This window comes from Pararge aegeria, chromosome 2 (genome assembly GCF_905163445.1).
Source record: "Pararge aegeria chromosome 2, ilParAegt1.1, whole genome shotgun sequence".
Classification (NCBI taxonomy): Eukaryota; Metazoa; Arthropoda; class Insecta; order Lepidoptera; family Nymphalidae; genus Pararge; species Pararge aegeria.
Window position 1 is genome coordinate 6,568,259 of NC_053181.1, and position 17,973 is coordinate 6,586,231.

A 17,973-nucleotide genomic window follows, 5' to 3' on the forward strand; every position below is an offset into this window, starting at 1 on the left:
TTGGAGCTCTCATAGCTTTAGTTTTAAGTTAACGAATGCAGTTATCTCCATCACCTAACATAAGTGTTAACATGTTAAATGTATGAACGCTTCATAAGTGCCTATGATAAGGTCTACATGAATAAAACATTTTTGAATTTGAATTTGAATTTGACAGTTGTCAACTCATCGGATATTTTGTATGGGGATAACATGGCCACCGCTTAGCTACTTTGTTGTAAGAGAAGTTAGTGTGCAGCAGGTTTATGGACACTGGGCGGCATTATGTAAGACGTGCACTTTGCATGCCTTTGCGAAGTGTTGCTCTGTTTATATGCCTTGGTTTTCCACTTATCATAGAGTAGGAAATCTGCTTTGTCCGTTTATAATCCCTATCCCTATCCCTCTCCCTACTAATATAATAAATGCCAATGTAAGTTTGTTTGTTACGCTTTCACGCCAAAACTACTTAGCTGATCCTCATGAAACTTTGTACACATATTCTTGGAAGTGTAAGAAGTAATATAAGATACTATTTATCCCGACGTTAAGCTCGGTTCCTTTGGGAGAGGGGATGAAAGTGTTTAACGATTTTACACCATCACTCCGACAAATTATAACCGATTTATATAATTATTTTTGTAGGTTATAATATGTGTTTATAATTCCCCAAACTTTGTGTAGATCTGATGAATGTGGTTGGATATAGAGGACAGAACTCATCAGCGGACAACAGCAAACCATTAAGGCTTAGCGATAATGAATACTTTAAAAACAAAATCAAACGCAGACGAAGTCGCGGGCAAAAGCTAGTAACTCTATAACAATGAACTTATTTTAACTTCACGTTGCGTTGACGTTTATCTTTCCGCCATATTTTATTCTGCCTGAGACATAATAAAGGGCTGAGAATCCCTTATTATATTTTAAGAAACAATGCATTTCAGACTCAGTATTCTTTGTTGCACGCACGTCGCCTGCAGGTGCCGAAGGCGGCATGCTGGGCGCACGGCTCAAGTCATGGATGGAAGCTCAGCTGGGGCGGGCGAAGAAGCGTAAACAGAAGCAAAGCAGGCAGCCGACGCCAAGTACGCCCGTGCCTCCGCCGCACCTGTCATCCCCCGAGAGCGCCTACAGTACGGGCTATTCGACGGATGGCACGTCTCCGGGCGCCCCACCTTCGACTCTCGCCGCTCCGCTTGTACCACCGCCCCCGCCACCCGCGCCACCAACCACCCACCTTTACCACGAGCCTGCGAAGGTATTATATGGTTCTGACGACGACCCTGGCGCAGTAGCGCTGTGGCATTTTTAATTTAAAAATGGAATATCATTTGGCTAAAATAAAGAAATAACTGCTATAAAACTTAGTAAAAATTATATAAGTGATACTTCTTTTGGCGCGTTTGGGAAAAGTTATGGGAGTAAATTTGTACGATGCGCCGTCACAAAAAACCGACTCCCTGAAGTTAAACGTATTTTTATCGATTTTTATCTTGTTACGGGTGTACACACACGTTTTTTTTTTTAAACTATAATAGACAAGCGCTTGACCATAATCTCACCTGATGAAAAGTGTAGATGTGGCTTAAAATGGAACGCGCTTGCCTAGAAGATGCCTATTCACTCTTGTTATAAAAATAAAGACAACCTTTTACTTATTTCTAGCTTATTTTAAGTTGGCTGAACTAGGCGCTGCCTTAACCAAGGCATCAAGATAAGGACGTTAAATATCATAGGCTGATTTTCAGACATGACCATGTGAATTAACGGACGGATCGGGAAAAGATTGTGTGTGTGGCCTGTTTGTGTCATTCAAGCTAGGCGTGATTAAAGAGTTAGCGAGAGATAAACTGAGCAAGTGGAGTGTTATTTATGTCAGTGTGTGAACCAAATAACACTTTATTTATTTATTGTTATTCACTACAACGAACCAAGCCCAAACACACTAATTAAATTAATTGATAATACAACACTTTATAAATTTCTAAATTAGACACAAACTATAAATTTCTGAATTACACTATACAATTTAAATTTCTAAATTGTAAAGTGATTAATGAATGAATGAATGAATACACTTTTATTGTACACCAAAGAAAAAAAAGTAGTTACAAAGATATAAATACATATCAAGAGAGTACAATTTGGTGGCCTTATCGCTACATAGCGATTTCTTCCAGGCAACCAATGGCGTAAAAGGAAAAAACATAGAAAAGAGGTAGGTGGTGCAATAAATAAGATTTAAAAATTATACAAATATATAAATACAAATAAAATATATATAAATATAACTATAATATATATATATATATAAATATATTACATATAAATACAAATAAAATATATAACATAAATATATAACATATAACATCCTCAATTTGTATGAAATACATAAATAATTCAAATTACACACTTAAAATGATTCGCTTCAGCGATGTTCGGCTGAAAGAGACAAATAATGATCCTTCACTAGTTTCTTGAAGGTCCCAATCGATTGTGCCTCACGGATATCTAACGGCAAGGCGTTCCATAATTTAATAGCCTGAACCTGATTAATGTTATTATAACTTTACAATTTATAAATTTGTTTATCCAATTGATTGTATGCCATATATTAGCATAACATAAATTAGATGAACAAATTTATAAATTAAGAAAGAAAAGAAAAAATGTAGGTATATCTTTATATATTTCTTGTGTGCGTGTGTATGTCACTGAACTCCTCCTAAACGGCTGGACCGATTTGAATGATTTTTTTGGTATGCGTTTGGGTGGCACCCTGGATGGTTTAGATTCACAAATTAGCCCGACAGATGGCGCTGGGGTCCGCTAGTATGTTATAAATTCTCACAAAACTGTGTGATATGATCTATAAGCTCAGCCCATTTATCCGCAAATATGTCACAATGAGGGGTGTCCATCAACAGCGTGTTTATCTTAGCCAAAGTGCGTGGTACGGTTGACCTAGCGGCTAGCGCGCGCCAAAGTGCGCCTAAATGAGCAATTTGCGGCGACGAAGGTAGCTGTAATTTGTAGGTGCGTAAACGCAGCAGAGCTTGTTGCTCAACGCGGAACAGTCGATCACACCCCGTTGAATCAAGAGTGAAGGCGATAGGGGTAATATGGGAATTTATAATTTTTTAACTGGCCCAGCGGAGTCGTTTTCGCGTAACAAACTCTACACGTTTAACCTGAGAGGTTTAACTATAGTCTGTGCGTTTAACTTCCTATCATTGAATGTACTTAAAGCTACCATAACGATATATTTTAATGGTACTAAAACAAGAGCCTTCCAAAAAAAAAAAGCAACGACGCAGGGCCTGGTAACGAAATTGGTTTTCTGTCTAGATCAGAACCGACTGAAGTTACAAAATTATCGCTGTTCATCTCGTTTTCTCGTTTAGCACATAAACCATTTTGATTGCAATTGAACCATTTCATACTGACTTTCATTAACATAACGTGAAAATAATCGGTTTCAAACTAGAAACTCTCTCTCCTACGAGAGAGAGAGTATCCAGTAGAGTGGAGCTCCGTGCAAAAGAATTAAGAACATACAGAAACCGTGAACACGACTAACATTGAAGCATAAAACCACTCCACTTTAGTATGATTTCTCGAAAAAACAGTTAGTCACTTCATAGCATTTAGCAGTTGACAGTAATTATTTTACCTCTACTATTCTAAACTTTCACGACAAAATAGGAAAATTGGAAAACGTTTGTGAGCTAGCAACATTCCGCGGGTGTAAAGGGAGGGATGGCTAAATGAGTATTCTGTATGTTCTTAATTCAATGGTCCGTACCTAGCAGTCTAAAATTTATAATCTGAGGGTGATGCTAATGTTGATGGGCGAAACTGATTGTTTTCTTACTAGCAAAGCCTCTTATTTCATCTATCTTTTGTTTGGTTTTTTTGAACGCTGTAAGCTCTGGAAATACCAGTCAGATTTTTTAAATATTGTAACCCAATTTTTCATTTACCATGAGACACGACACGAGCCTTACGTTGTAGGTCGTAGCATGAATATTTGTATTTGCAACTTATTTATCTATCAGGATATGTATGTGATATCGTGGATAACAGCTATGTAATTCAAAAATATAATTCCATTCAGAAAATGATTCAGATTTATTTTCTCTATCATAACTGGCTCGTGTATTCACAGGTTTTTGAATTTAGCTTATTAATTAATTGGAGCGTACGGATTAATAGGGGAGAGTTTTATCTGAGCTAAAAAAAGCCCGATCGCCCATTAGCGCTGCACGTTGGACGTGAGCTCTCATTATAAGTTACCAACCAGGCTTTCCATTTTATATTGCACATTTTTTAAAATTTCCAATGGTCAAACCGAAAATTGGAATATAGCTAATATGGAATAAGTTGTGATTTTACAAGGAAGGAATTAATGCTTGAGGAGTTCTCCCTGCACTTCATCATCAGCTCCTTTATCTCCTTCATAATCAAAATTCAGTAGTTCAGTAGTAGATTGCCATCCGAGGTCCATTATCGGTTTCACTTGAACAAATGGTGCTTTTCGATAGCCAATGTTAAAGTTAGTTTAAAATATAATCGTTGTCTCAATTTCTCCAGGATCCATTCAACAGATCTTGACTTGATGAAAATGGAAATATACCATCTCAAAGAATAAAATCAATTTTTATATCGGTTATAAATGACAGAGTTCTGAGCTAACAAACTGTTTCTTTAATTATAAGTTGGTAAAAAAGAAAGAATTATAAATAATGTCCTAAATAAAAAAAATCGAACTGAATGTGAATCTTTTCGGAATTATGTTATTTAGAATTGTTACATACAACGACGATAAATCTAAGGTTACATACCGTGTATGAAACAGTAGGCTATGCGGTACAAGGAGCTCGACAACTCCCGATCCACTGTCAATATTATTGACAATATAAATATTGCCAATAGTTTTTACAAATACTTCATCAATTCGTCAGTAAAACAGACAATATTATTGCCAATATGCAGAAAATTGACAATAATAACGTGACGTGTTTGCTGGCAGCCATATTAAGAAGTAGTTTTTGAACACGCTAATAGATGGCGCTGCTAAATTGCTGAATCGCGCTATCGTTAGTACGGCAGAAAAATATAAGACCAGTCCGCGGCTGGAATTAAACACTTCCTTGTCTTGGGGAGCATAGTGCGCAGTGATCGTAAAGTGAGAGCACTGATGCTGACACCCAGTTATACTTGTATAACATACCCGCGCCCGGCTGCCGTAAAGGGAGTCTGAGCGCAATTTTTGAAAGGCCTTTTTACTTTATAAAGGGCTACCTAGTGCTTGCAATTGCATGGAACTACTTGAAACGTTGACACGTTGTTACTAATTGAAACATGGAAAAATAGGTGATGAGGTTAACTAATAATGAAAGTGGATTACCTATGTATTTTAAAATAAAAGCTGTTGGTTCAAATTATTATATATAACAATTTCTTTGAAAGTATACCCATCATTGCGGATTTTCAACCTACCAATTTTCATTATTAGTTACAAACCGACATATTCGACGGGTGGCAGGTGCCATCTTACTGTTCAACTTGCGAATTTCGCTTATAGAAAAAAATTTATTCCAGTTCGGTTCTCCAAACTTAGACTTATTTGCAAGTCGATTAAATAATAAATGTCACAGATACGAGTACGTCTTATGGCACAGAGATCCAGATGCGTACGCAGTATATGCTTTTACTATCTCCTGGTTTTACTTTTATTTTTATGCGTTTCCTCCATTTACTATGATTTTAAAATCGTTACGTAAAATTAAACTTTAAATCCACTAATAATGTAAGTGGATTACCTATGTATTTTAAAATAAAAGCTGTGGGTTCAAATTATTATAATATAACAATTTCTTTGAAAGTATACCCATCATTGCGGATTTACAACCTACCAAAATTAATGCTCTTTTAATGCGAAATATTCAAAATAACGAATAAAAAAGGCGCTGGGGAGTTATAATAGTGCAACGGTACCCTAACTGGGTTCGATTCCTGGTCCGGCCAAAAAATATCCTTACATCACATAATTTCAAGTACGAGCTCGGAGATAGAAAATGTGCTTCGGAACGCACGTTAAGTCATCTTATTTCAATAGTAATGCCCGCCAACCCACATTATAACAGCGTGGAGGGTTAAAACACTCGGAAACTCTACTATCGGAGAGGAGGTCTGTTCTGGGTAGGGATCACATCGGATGAAAATGCAAAATATAAATGTACGTAAATGTAACTATAACTTGAAATCAACGCATAAGTATATTTAAAGCTATTTATCGAACTTTTTATCTAAGCCGTCACAAAAACTGCTATTTAACCATATATATAGCAGAACCATGTAGATAGCTGCAACTACAATTTAATATCGATATATATGGCTACGTACCTACATGGCAATCGGGGTCAGGATGCAATTTCAGTACGTAGGAACTGAGTTTAGTATATCTATTGAAACTTGGGAGCCGTATAGTTGTTTCTAGGTAACCTATTCTGAGCTTTTATTACAGAATAGATAGGTTTTGTTCCGAAACTCGCTTGACCAAGGGTTATTTCAAGTTGCTTGCACACTGGAACTTAGCAGAAATATAGTTCGGTAACTACATTTTGATTCCTTCATTTTGAGTACATCGCCTGCCTTAGCTCGTACATTAGTACCTACCTTTCGCTAGTGTTATATATACAAGCCACTTTTGAATTACTTTTTAACTTTATTGGATACTAGCTGCGGCCCGTGACTTCAGAATTGGCAAAAAGCTTCGCTCGTTAACAGTTTTCCATTTTCCCTCGGGAACTACATAAGGAATCAAGATAAAAGGTAGCCTATGTTCTTTTCCATATCAAAGGCTACATGCATGCCAAATTTCATCCAAATCCGTTCAGCCATTTTTGCGTGATTGATAAACAAACGTCCACATTCACATTTATAAAATTATATATAAAGTATACTTGGATAATAGGACATCAAGGATTACCGTGCTCTCCAAGGCAATAACAATTAAATGGCTTAATATAACCATAACCTTTTAGCTTTTCGCCGAATTCAGACATTGCACATATAATTTAAGCAAAGTAAAACAAATATAATATATAAACAGGAAAGTACCGTTACTTATTTTTAAGAGAAAGAATGTATTAAAGTTTTACAATAAAATGTTTTCAGCGTCGTTCGAGTATCGCAGTACGTCGAGTTGTACCCGAACCCACGGTTTGTGCTACCCCCTCGCCTCGCCCGCGATGTCGTATCCGGACTAACCCGTGGCTGGGAGGGACGTCCCCTAACGCCAGAAAAAGGGCTCCCAGCGTGGTACATCAGCAGTCCCTGCAGTGTCCGCAAGCACCGTCGCTGCATCATGCGCCTTACTCGTTGGATTCCCACCCTAAATATGTGTCCAGGTACAGCGATCACAAAGTAGTATAATCTGAACACGAGACCTCATATACAACGTGTAAATGAAAACCGAAATAATACTTCACCGGCTTTAGTAGTACATTATGTACTGTTACTGAGACCTATCAGTAAAATCGAAAACCTAATAGTTTTTGAGTAAACCATTGCTATAATTGTACTGAAAGAAATGCAGGTCTAACATTACATGCAAAATTATCATCAAGTGACACCTGTCACCTTATTAGGTACGCGTCGCGTAGCTTAGGTACTATGCACATGTCAGACTTTTATCTCTAATAGAATTGTCATAAGTAACCACTTGGAATGTTCTGAATTGGTTTGTATGGTATTTTTGTTTAATATTTTTACAGGGTTCGTATGAAATATACTTATGCACCCTTTAACATTATTTCGTAATTCGGTTACACGTTGTATATGGTGTTACGGCAGAAAAGAGGCGTATAGTTGAACTGTGTACGAAAACTCATGTCAGTGTAGTCGTGGGCATTATTGACCTGCAATTTCTGAATGTCTACTGTCTTCTAATTTTGGGATAATGGAGTAATGACACCTGTCGTCGTGCTTGCTTGTTTAACTTATAAGTTGTCGAATATTGTTATCATGTATCTCACTTCTACGGAAACATTTGTATAACTTCAGAAAGTAGTTCAGTAAAAAAAAGGCAGGCCTGAAACTCCTTTCGTTACGTAAATCACATTTCCATTATTATTCTAACTACCTTGATAAAATACAATTTCAACACAACTTTCCATCGTAACTAAAATATTTTTATAGCTGAATTTTTACAATAAAACTTAATCGACTTTAGTCTCGAGACACGAGAGTTAATGCAAATGGAACGATCTCTTTTCTATGCGCCTTGCGTATATTATTTTTTCTTTAAACTAATATTTAAATATCATACTTATTAATTCCAGATCACCGCATTGTTCACCGCACCTATCACCACATCTTTCGCCTCACCTTTCTCCAGAACCCTATAGAACACCGTATTACAGAGGTGGTGCGTCGAGTGATGAAGAGTGTCGTGGCATGAAACCACGTGGACGTGAGACGGCCATCTTATCTGATGCGGATGTAGATTCAGATGGCGATACGGGATTGGATGGAGGGGATGAGGATGAACCTGATAGTACCGCGTCACCTGGAAAAAGGAGGGCAAGAAGACGAAGGCCTCCTCGAAGAACTCCACGATCTGCAGGTTGGTGTAGTTGTTTTTTGAGATTATAAATCAAACTATTCAGTCTATTTAGATACAGAGTAGGAGGTGAACCGCCGAATCCAACTCGGGTGGCATGGCAAACTTCGTGACATCTTTTCGTCCAAAATCCTTCAGTGCATGAAGACCAAAGTATTCGAACAGGGTTGCCAGTGATGTTCCAAAACTAGTCGCTAACAATGGGCCTCATAAGAAGGTTCAGAGTCACTCAGCAGGCGATGGAGAGAGTTGATTTTGGGATTTCTCTACGTGATCAAATCAGAAATGAGGAGATCCGTAGAAGAACCAGAGATACCGATATAGCACAAAGAGTCGCGAAGCTGAAGTGGCAATGGGTGGGGCCCACAGCCAACGAGGTAGACAGACGACATCAAGCGCGCCGCAGGGAGCCGCTGGACATAAGCGGCACGAAACCGTGTAATTTGAAACTCCCTACAAAAAACCTATTTGCAGCAGTGGACGTCTATCGGTTGATATGAAGATGATGGATGCAGGACTGACATAAAGATGATCCTGATATCATCGAATCATTTAGTAATATGAAGGAAATTAAAAGTTTAATTACCCTGACATCTTTGCCTATCAGGTAAAATGAATACCTTAGTTTACCTAATAATCAACTATCTTATATCATTCGGTGATCATTAGTACTATAATGATCGTGACAGCATCAAAGACTAAGCCCGAAGACGTTCTATTTATTCCAATAATTTTTCAGGAACAACTCCACCCAGAATGCGTCGTCGATGCCATGCACCCTCAGCCCCTCCTGTAAGAGAACGGGACCCCCTACTGGAAGCGGATAGGGAAGCGGAACGGAAGTACCGAGAGCTAATACGAGAGGCCGAGAAACTACTTGTCACCGTCTCTCGATCGCCTCTCGAGCCACCCCACAATCCTAGAGTCAGAGAGCTTAGAGCAACCGAGGTAGTATATCTAAGTCTACACGAGTTATGACAACTTTGTTACATTTTAATATTACTTATATGGTGATAAGAGAGATTATCTATATGTTGTAATTTAGTAAGTGCAGGTATGCAGATCTTAAATATTCCAAAATAAAAATACTTCCGTCCGTTGGAAAAGAAACGAGTTCACTACTTAAGTTGTGAAAATGTAAAACAAACACGCATGCGGTAAAGACAATGTATTTAATGTAGCGCCATATAAAAATTCTCATTAGTTACTTAGATTAACTTAGATTAATTATTTGAAAGAAAGAAATTACTTTATGTGTGTGTGCGTGTTTCTTTCCTATAATTTTTGTAAGCTATATTTTAACGTAGCGATTCTAATGAGCATGTTATTTTTGAATATTCCATTATACTCTTTCATTTATTCTATCAATTTCCTTGGACCTAATAAGTTATACAGAGTTAACCTTAACTCCCATCATTTAAAGGTGGACGCACCCCGACGGAGCCCAGAGCGCACTCACGTGACGAACTTCATCCGAGCTAATTCCCCCGAGCCCCCCCGTCGTCTCTCACCAGTAGCACGCCGCTCCCCTCTCGCCGCACCTCCACCTACCCGTCCCCAAATACAACCTCCCTCACCAACCGATAGGCCGCATTCTGAACCGCCAAAGAGGAAAGCTTACGCGCGAGATGAGGTAGGTGTCCGAAAAATAAAACTAAACTCACACACAATTTGCGTCTTATACGATGGCTGAAGTTTGCAACGAACTAAAAAATCTTTCTTACCTAATTTTGAAATTAAAAAAAAGTGAACTTCTTCTTCTTTTCAGTTAGAAACTATACAATGACTAAAACTTTGTGAAGCGATGATAGCATTGTTTTGTCTGTTTATAACTAGGGTACCTACAATCTAAAAAATTATAGTTTCTTCTTTTTATTCATCTTTAGAAAGCGTTGTTTCACTTGCTGCGTAAAACATTGTTTCTGAATAATCTTTAAAAGTTACGTAATACAGAAGGTCTACAGAAATTTTCATAAATTTGACCAGTCATCACAATTTTAAGTCGGTATGACCTTATCTTAAGGTAGGCGGCCATTTCACTTAAAAATAAATAGATTTTTTTACTAGTTATTATTACTTAATGACTGTATCAATATCAAAGTGGAATTCTACATTAGACACTTAATTTCTTTTTGCGCATCAACGGCGACTCGGCACCGATTTAAATTGGTTTTTTAATTTGTCACTTAATGAAAGAGCAAATTAACGAGCCGAGCAATATGTTCTGATTCAATTTATTGTTTATAACCATGAATGCTTGGAAGGAAAAGGTTATTCCGGACAAAAACCCGCGTACCTTGTTCGTAATGACATTATGGATTATCTCGATACATAAGCAGCAATTAAAATTGTATCTTTTCCATATTATCTAAATCCAATCGTTGGTCCTTCGGGAACAATATTCTTAACAGGGGGCAGAAAATTAATTTTGCATCGAAATTTTGATTACAATCTCGCATGGGTAACAGTATTGCATGGGTACTTAAGTAACATAGGGACTCACCATTGTAAAGAACAAATGGATTTAACTAATAATCATAGACAAAAGAAGAATCGCAATATAGCAAAAACATTCTACAGTGAACTAATGTTATTTTACAGGTGCTACAGACACTGGAGGGTCTGCGGAAAAGTTTACAGCAACAATCGGCGTTACTAGCAGTACAACGTACGCGTCTTGACTCCCTCTAAAGTAGTAATTAGAAATGTTTTGGTGGCGCTCGGATGATTGTGGTCCAGCAATCGCGCGTTACCAAAACGTACATAACCCTCATTGCCAAATAGTAGTAGATCCTTATGTTTACATATCCTTCTTTATTAGCCCACACAGTTGCGTACAGTTTGCTAAAACCCTTTAGTTTATTCGTAATCGTTCACTCATGAAAGTGTTCGTACTAGGAACAATAAATAATGTTGTGGGCTGCAATGATAATGTTACAAATGTCAATCATTGACAGACGTCATTTTAGGGTCATATTACCTCCTGCCTGCTGCTATATGTTCGAAATATTCGAGTACAGTTTTTGTGAAGAATTTAGTCAAGACGTTTGTCTCCTAGATCATTTTTCTTTCACCTCGATTTGTACGGTCAATCGGACCTTGAATCTTGGAGATGTGATGTGTAATAATAAAAAACACGTGTGTTATGTACACTCGTTAGAAGTTATACTTTGGCGTAGCAAGATAAATTTCTTTCCTCTTATTCTACGTTTGCAAAATAACGACACTAACAATAGAAAAAAGGTATTCCATAGATTGAAAGTTTTTTATAACGAATTATCTTGTTAAATAAAAAATATTTCAACATAAATAAAAATTGTAATACTAATAGAGTAATTATCGGACAAACAAGTTTCACTCGACATTAAAATTTGAGATTTTTGTACAATTGAATCAATTAAATCACCGGAATGAGCAGCATGAGGTGTGCGCGCGTCATTTTTACCTAACGCGACAAAAGAATAATAACTAAAATGTGGGATGCCATAAAGCTAAGCTCAGTTTACGCATCTAGTTGGGTTCAGGCCTACATTTTGAATATTTGCATATGGGAAAACGTGGTTTTATGCAACTTGGTTTCCAAAGCGAATAGTGAAATTAGCCCCAAGTGTGACTACATGAATTAGATACTGGATATGGGCTTTTATTGATATCAGGCATATTGTTAATATGAAAATATTCTGTCAGAATAATAATTAAGTAGGTATGCTATATTTTCGTAAAAATCAATAAATTACAAATTTTCAAGGAAACCAATCAGACGACTTCCTTCCTAAAAGATCGATGATACAGAACTTGAACCCTGCAATTTAAATAACGAGTTTCACCGTTATAATTCACTTTTTTTGGTAAACCATAATTATTTCCATGAAACTTGAAAGCAGCTCTCATAACGACAGGGTGCGATAAACAAGTTTATTTTCGCCTTATTCGTCACTAGCTGTCCCGGCGAACTTCGTACCGCTAATATACCTATATATATAAATCTCCTGTCACGATGTTTGTCCGCGATGGACTCCTAAACTACTTAACCGATTTTAAATTAAATTGACACACCGTGAGCAGTCTGGTCCAACTTAAGAGATAGGATAGCTTAGATCTTTAATTATAGTCGCAATTTTATTTTATTGCAAATTATTTGTCTATAATTAATTGACAGTCACATGTTATATATATATACAACTATACTCATTTAAGGCTTAGCGATACTGAATACTTTAAAAACAATATCAAACGCGGACGAAGTCGCGGGCAACAGCTAGTATACCTATATATTTTTTGATGAATGTTATATTTTAATACTTATTATCCTATTCCGGTCTAAGAGGAATCAAAAAAAATCAAATATCATAAAAATTGGTCCAGTCGTTCTTGAGTTATAAATGGTGTATGCTATTTATAACTCAAGAACGGCGGAACTAACACAACTTTATTTTATATATATATAGATTTCCTTTGAACATTATGTTTTGCCAGTTCTCAGTTGAAATCTTCACTTTATTAAAATAATGCGACCTGGATTTTAAGTTACGGAAGATATCGTAATAAAAGCATTGATTAAGTTAACATTATGTTACTATAATTCATTATGTAGTGGACGAAATAGACCAAAGTTGATCTCATACAAGTTGGTTTTCTGTACGCAAGTGTTATTGGGGTCCGTAGTTCTTCCATATTTCCTAGACAAATCCCTCCAAAGATCTAGTCTAGTCTTCATATTATTAGTAAATAGTTAGTAGTGTTGTTATCGTTTCGTATAGGCGAGGCCATTTTTATTATTATTGCAAATAGGTACTTAAAACTTGTAGTGACATTTTATTCATAGTTAGATTGTAAACGGCTGTTAGATTTTTGCAAATTAGTGAGAAATTTAACACTTTTATACGAGTTATATAATTTTGAAATTACACCTAAGTTTAATTATTTTCTAGATATAAAGTAGGTACTGACAGAAGTTTGGATTTACCAAATAAAATAAAATTGGAAACTCTGTTCATACAAGTGGATTTTTTTGTTACTGAGCCATGGCTTGAGCAACGGCAGGATTTACAGCATTTTATATAGCCCATTAATATGTGCCATTATAGCTCTTTATCACATCAACAGCCGTTCTGTTTAGGGCATTAGAACATGTATCAAGTATTGTAGCGTAGTACTAGACAAGTATTAGCGGTCTCCCTAGCGTAAGCAACCGTGGCCACGGCGTAAGACTGCCTTTACTTCATATACAATGTTTACTCGTTACGATTTGGGCTATGGCCGTATCACAATTGCATTTGGTTCTATGACGATCTTATATTAACTCGTAGCGGTTACATTCGTGATACGGTCTTTAGCTTTACTGTTTAGGCACTCGACTGATGGTTCAAGCAGAAGGAACAAAAAAAAAACTAAATACGAGAAAAAAAAGTGAAACGTATAGGTTAATTTTTGTTGTAAATTCAAATTCGTCAAATAACTATTGATATTACGATATTCATATTAGTGTCGTTATGTAATAGTGTATAAAGTATATTTGTTAAATTAATACTTACGTGTTTGCATTAATTTGGCCACTAAGTGTGTGTGTTAGCTCAATTATTAAAACAGAAATATTAGTCACATTGTTGTAATTATATTTAATAATACCTAAAATTTACTTTACCATCTCGAAGATATCAGAACGCGCGCTACTACCTTGATACTAAGTTTTTTATGAATTGTATAAGAATAATAAATTGAATCCGAGAGATGGTCGTAAATTAAATTATATGGATATTTATTATGTTATTTATTGAAAATGGTTCGCTTTTAGCAATCATCGGTCGAGTAATAAGGGTGCCCTCAGTCGGTCCCATATTTTTGTTAGTGCAATATTGGGCGAAACGCGTGATATAACGCTATCGCCTGCCGAATGTAAATATTTACTCATTTAGCCTGGCACACCACTAGCGACCGTTAGATATTATTATTATACCGTGATAGATATTTCCCTTCTATTTTTTATGGAATGATGATGTTGCTGTCTCACTACTATAAGTTTTCCATTCACATAAATGGTACAATTATCGCGTGATCATAAGAGTCTCTAGTGGAGTTCTAGGCTTACTTGTTTATTGTAAGTATAAATAAGATTTATACGTTTAGTTGAATTTTCATTAAAATATAAAAAAAATATGCGAATTTTATTCTTAACCTCCGTTTCCTTATTTAATTAATACTTATGGGTAAGACTATATCGATAAATGGATGCTAATTAGGTTGTAAGGAATCTAGTAACAAAGTACTTATTTATTCATTATAGTTTCAGGTTTATAGTAGCGCTATCTTTCTCTGCGACTTGCTCATTTAGTTGAGTTAAATTTGAAAAAATAATAAGAATCTATATCATCATCATCATCACATCAACCGATAGACGTCCACTGCTGGACATAGGTCTTTTGTAGGGAGTTCCAAGTTCCACGATTCTGAGCCGCTTGGATCCAACGGCTACCTGCGACGCGCTTAATGTCGTCTGTCCACCTCGTTGGGGGTCGACCAACGCTGCGCTTACCAGTACGGGGCTGCCATTCCAGCACCTTGGGACCCCAACGTCCATCCTTTCTCCGAACTATGTGCCCGGCCCATTGCCACTTAAGCTTCGCGACTCGTTGAGCTATGTCGGTAACTTTGGTTCTTCTACGAATCTCCACATTTCTGATTCGATCGCGTAGAGATACTCCGAGCATAGCTCTCTCCATCGCCCGCTGAGTGACTCTAAGCCGTCTTATGAGGCCCATAGTTAACGACCATGTTTCAGAGCCATAGGTCATCACTGGCAACACGCACTGTTCGAAGACTTTCGTCTTCAGGCACTGAGGGATTTTTGACGAAAAGATGGCACGAAGTTTCCCGAACGCTGCCCATCCGAGTTGGATTCGGCGGTTCACCTCCTTCTCGAAATTGGACCTACCTAACTGGATCGTGTGTCCTAGGTATACGTATTCGTCAACAATTTCGAGTGCAGTGTTCTCAACGATTACTGGTTGAAGCGGAACATGAGCATTAGACATAATCTTCGTCTTGCTCATGTTCATTCGTAGGCCAACCTGTTGAGAAGCTCTGCTGAGGCCATTGAGCATCGTATTTAGGTCTCCCAGAGTCTCTGCCATTATGACTACATCGTCGGCAAACCGAAGTTGAGTGATGTACTCGCCGTTAATGTTGATGCCAAGTCCGTTCCAATCCAGCAGGGCTAGCACGGGCAGGAGATATAAATTATATCCCCCGATTATATCCTCTATCAAGGGATATAATTATCTTTTCCCCTTGCCAGAGCACGGCAACAGGGGAGAGGATAAATTTATCCCCGTTTGACATTTCTCGTGGATATATATCCCCCGCCCATAGCATGGGAAGAAATGAAAGGGGAAAGACTATCCTTTTTTGACATTTGAAAGAGACAATTTTATCCCCGTCCTTAGACGTGGGTTTAAAATTCTGTTAACGAATTAAAGTCGAAAAAAAACATGTCTCGTGCTTTCTGGGGCTCTTATAATTCAAGTGAAATGGAGAAATCTGAACGAAAATTACACCGGCGATCTATACGTGACGCCAGTAATCCGTTCGAATTTCCCGATGCAGAGTTCCAACACTTGTTTCGGATGGGTAAAAATTGTGTGCTGTACTCGTGCGAGGACCTTAAAGAGGCACTAACCACTAAATGCTGTCGATGGACTACCAGTGCACATAAAAGTAAGTTGTTATTAAGTACCTAAAATCATCTTGTTTAAAGACATCATCTATATATGAACGTAGGTTTAAAAAAAAGCATGGCTAATCACTTTTTGTCTAGGTTCTCACATCTTTAAGGCTATTAGCGGACGGTAGTTATCAGCGGGGACAGGTCAAGACCATGGCTGTTGCTCAAACAACAGTCAGCAAATAACTGGCCCAAATTACTGGAGCTATTGTCAGTATGTGAGTATATATGGGTACTTACTTCCTAATAATTCTCTTTAGTAAATATAAATCCCATCCTGTTCAAAGTGCAGTGATGTGATAACTAGTTTTCATTTTATAGCCGAGTGCCCCTTGTACGTGTTGGTAAGATGGGAACTACAAGGTAAGGATAGAATAAGTGAAGAAGACCTAGCAAACCTCACCTTAGGGGATATTGTTAGGTTCACCACAGAGACTGGTAGGTTACAGGGGGGACCCTGCCGGGACACCAGTAAAACCTGTCTCAAACATGGGGAATAGGGTGGAATGGTCCTTACATAGGACTGATCACCCGTCTGGCAATGGCAGACATCCCCTCATCAAATATAGATATACTTACTTTAATAATAAAATTATTAGTCAGTACTTAGTACTTCAGTATAAGTACATAGCAAAGATATTCAATGCTAGGTACTTTAATTATTTTTCATTTCATTTTAGACTAATGCCAAAGTAGATATTATTCCCGGGAACAGACTCTGGAGATCCACGATAGATGTTCAACTGGTAAAGACAAATTATTTAGATCTAGAGTTTATCAAAAACTTAAACAATCAAGTAAGTTAATAATTTTAAAATATGTTTTACAGATTGTGGTGTGTGTCCATGACCAATTCATATTTATTAACTCTAAAGTAAAATATGAAAAGATACAGCTGTATGAAAGTAGAATCGGACAGTACTACATCTTATGTATGTTTTAAATAAAATGTGCAAACTTTCAAAACTTTACTTATTGTTGCCATTTACTAGTATAAAAGGGAAACAATGCAAATCAAAAAAAGTTACACACCTACCTATATCATTTTATTATACTCCTCATAATTACCTAGAAATTACATGCCTAGGATTCTGCTGCATATGTTGTATACGACTAGTCTGGTAAATTATTTATATGAATATACAAAAAACAATGTCTCATTATAATAAAATTGTTTATTTGAGGAATTAGTACAAAAACTTGGCAGTAGATACTGTATTTAGTAATGAAATATAAGAAAATACAAAAAAAAATGTCTGATAAATTATTTAACATGGGCATGGGTTAATCATCACGTCCAAATTACAATGTAGGATTGTGCATATATTTCTATTCAACATTTTATTAAAATCTTGGAGAAAATCTGAAAAAGCAAAACAAGTAGGAATTAATTTACATGTTTAAATAACAAAGTAGAATTTTATTGGGGACTCAGGGTATGCTCTAGAGCCTTGGATGATGACTCCGGATTTAGAAGCTGCACCAAATAGTTCTGCAGAGAAGTACACAAACTGGCACTGCCAAGTAAGAAACTGTGTGGAAAGGGCCAATAGGTACCTCAAAGACACATTTCGCAGCTTGGGGATTGACTGGGTGCTTCATTACAGTCCCGAAAAAGCATCTCCACTTATATATGCCTGCA

At 37.0% G+C, this 17,973-nt stretch overlaps 1 protein-coding gene and 1 non-coding gene across 2 annotated transcripts in view; both read left to right on the forward strand.

Annotated features, from left to right (window-relative positions):
* Window positions 1–11,354, forward strand: part of LOC120633629 (serine/arginine repetitive matrix protein 1-like) — a 28,342-nt gene extending 16,988 nt beyond the window's left edge. The window contains exons 2-7 of the mRNA XM_039903904.1: window positions 963–1,240; window positions 7,165–7,397; window positions 8,331–8,614; window positions 9,351–9,559; window positions 10,035–10,244; window positions 11,213–11,354. Of these exons, the coding sequence (XP_039759838.1) occupies window positions 977–1,240; window positions 7,165–7,397; window positions 8,331–8,614; window positions 9,351–9,559; window positions 10,035–10,244; window positions 11,213–11,302 (1,290 nt within the window). The 5' untranslated portion in view covers window positions 963–976 and the 3' untranslated portion in view covers window positions 11,303–11,354. The remainder of the gene's footprint in view (window positions 1–962; window positions 1,241–7,164; window positions 7,398–8,330; window positions 8,615–9,350; window positions 9,560–10,034; window positions 10,245–11,212) is intronic.
* LOC120635318 lies at window positions 5,129–5,262 on the forward strand. Its single transcript, XR_005659277.1, has one exon. It is a non-coding gene; the product is annotated as a U4atac minor spliceosomal RNA (small nuclear RNA).
* Window positions 11,355–17,973: the final 6,619 nt, after the last annotated feature.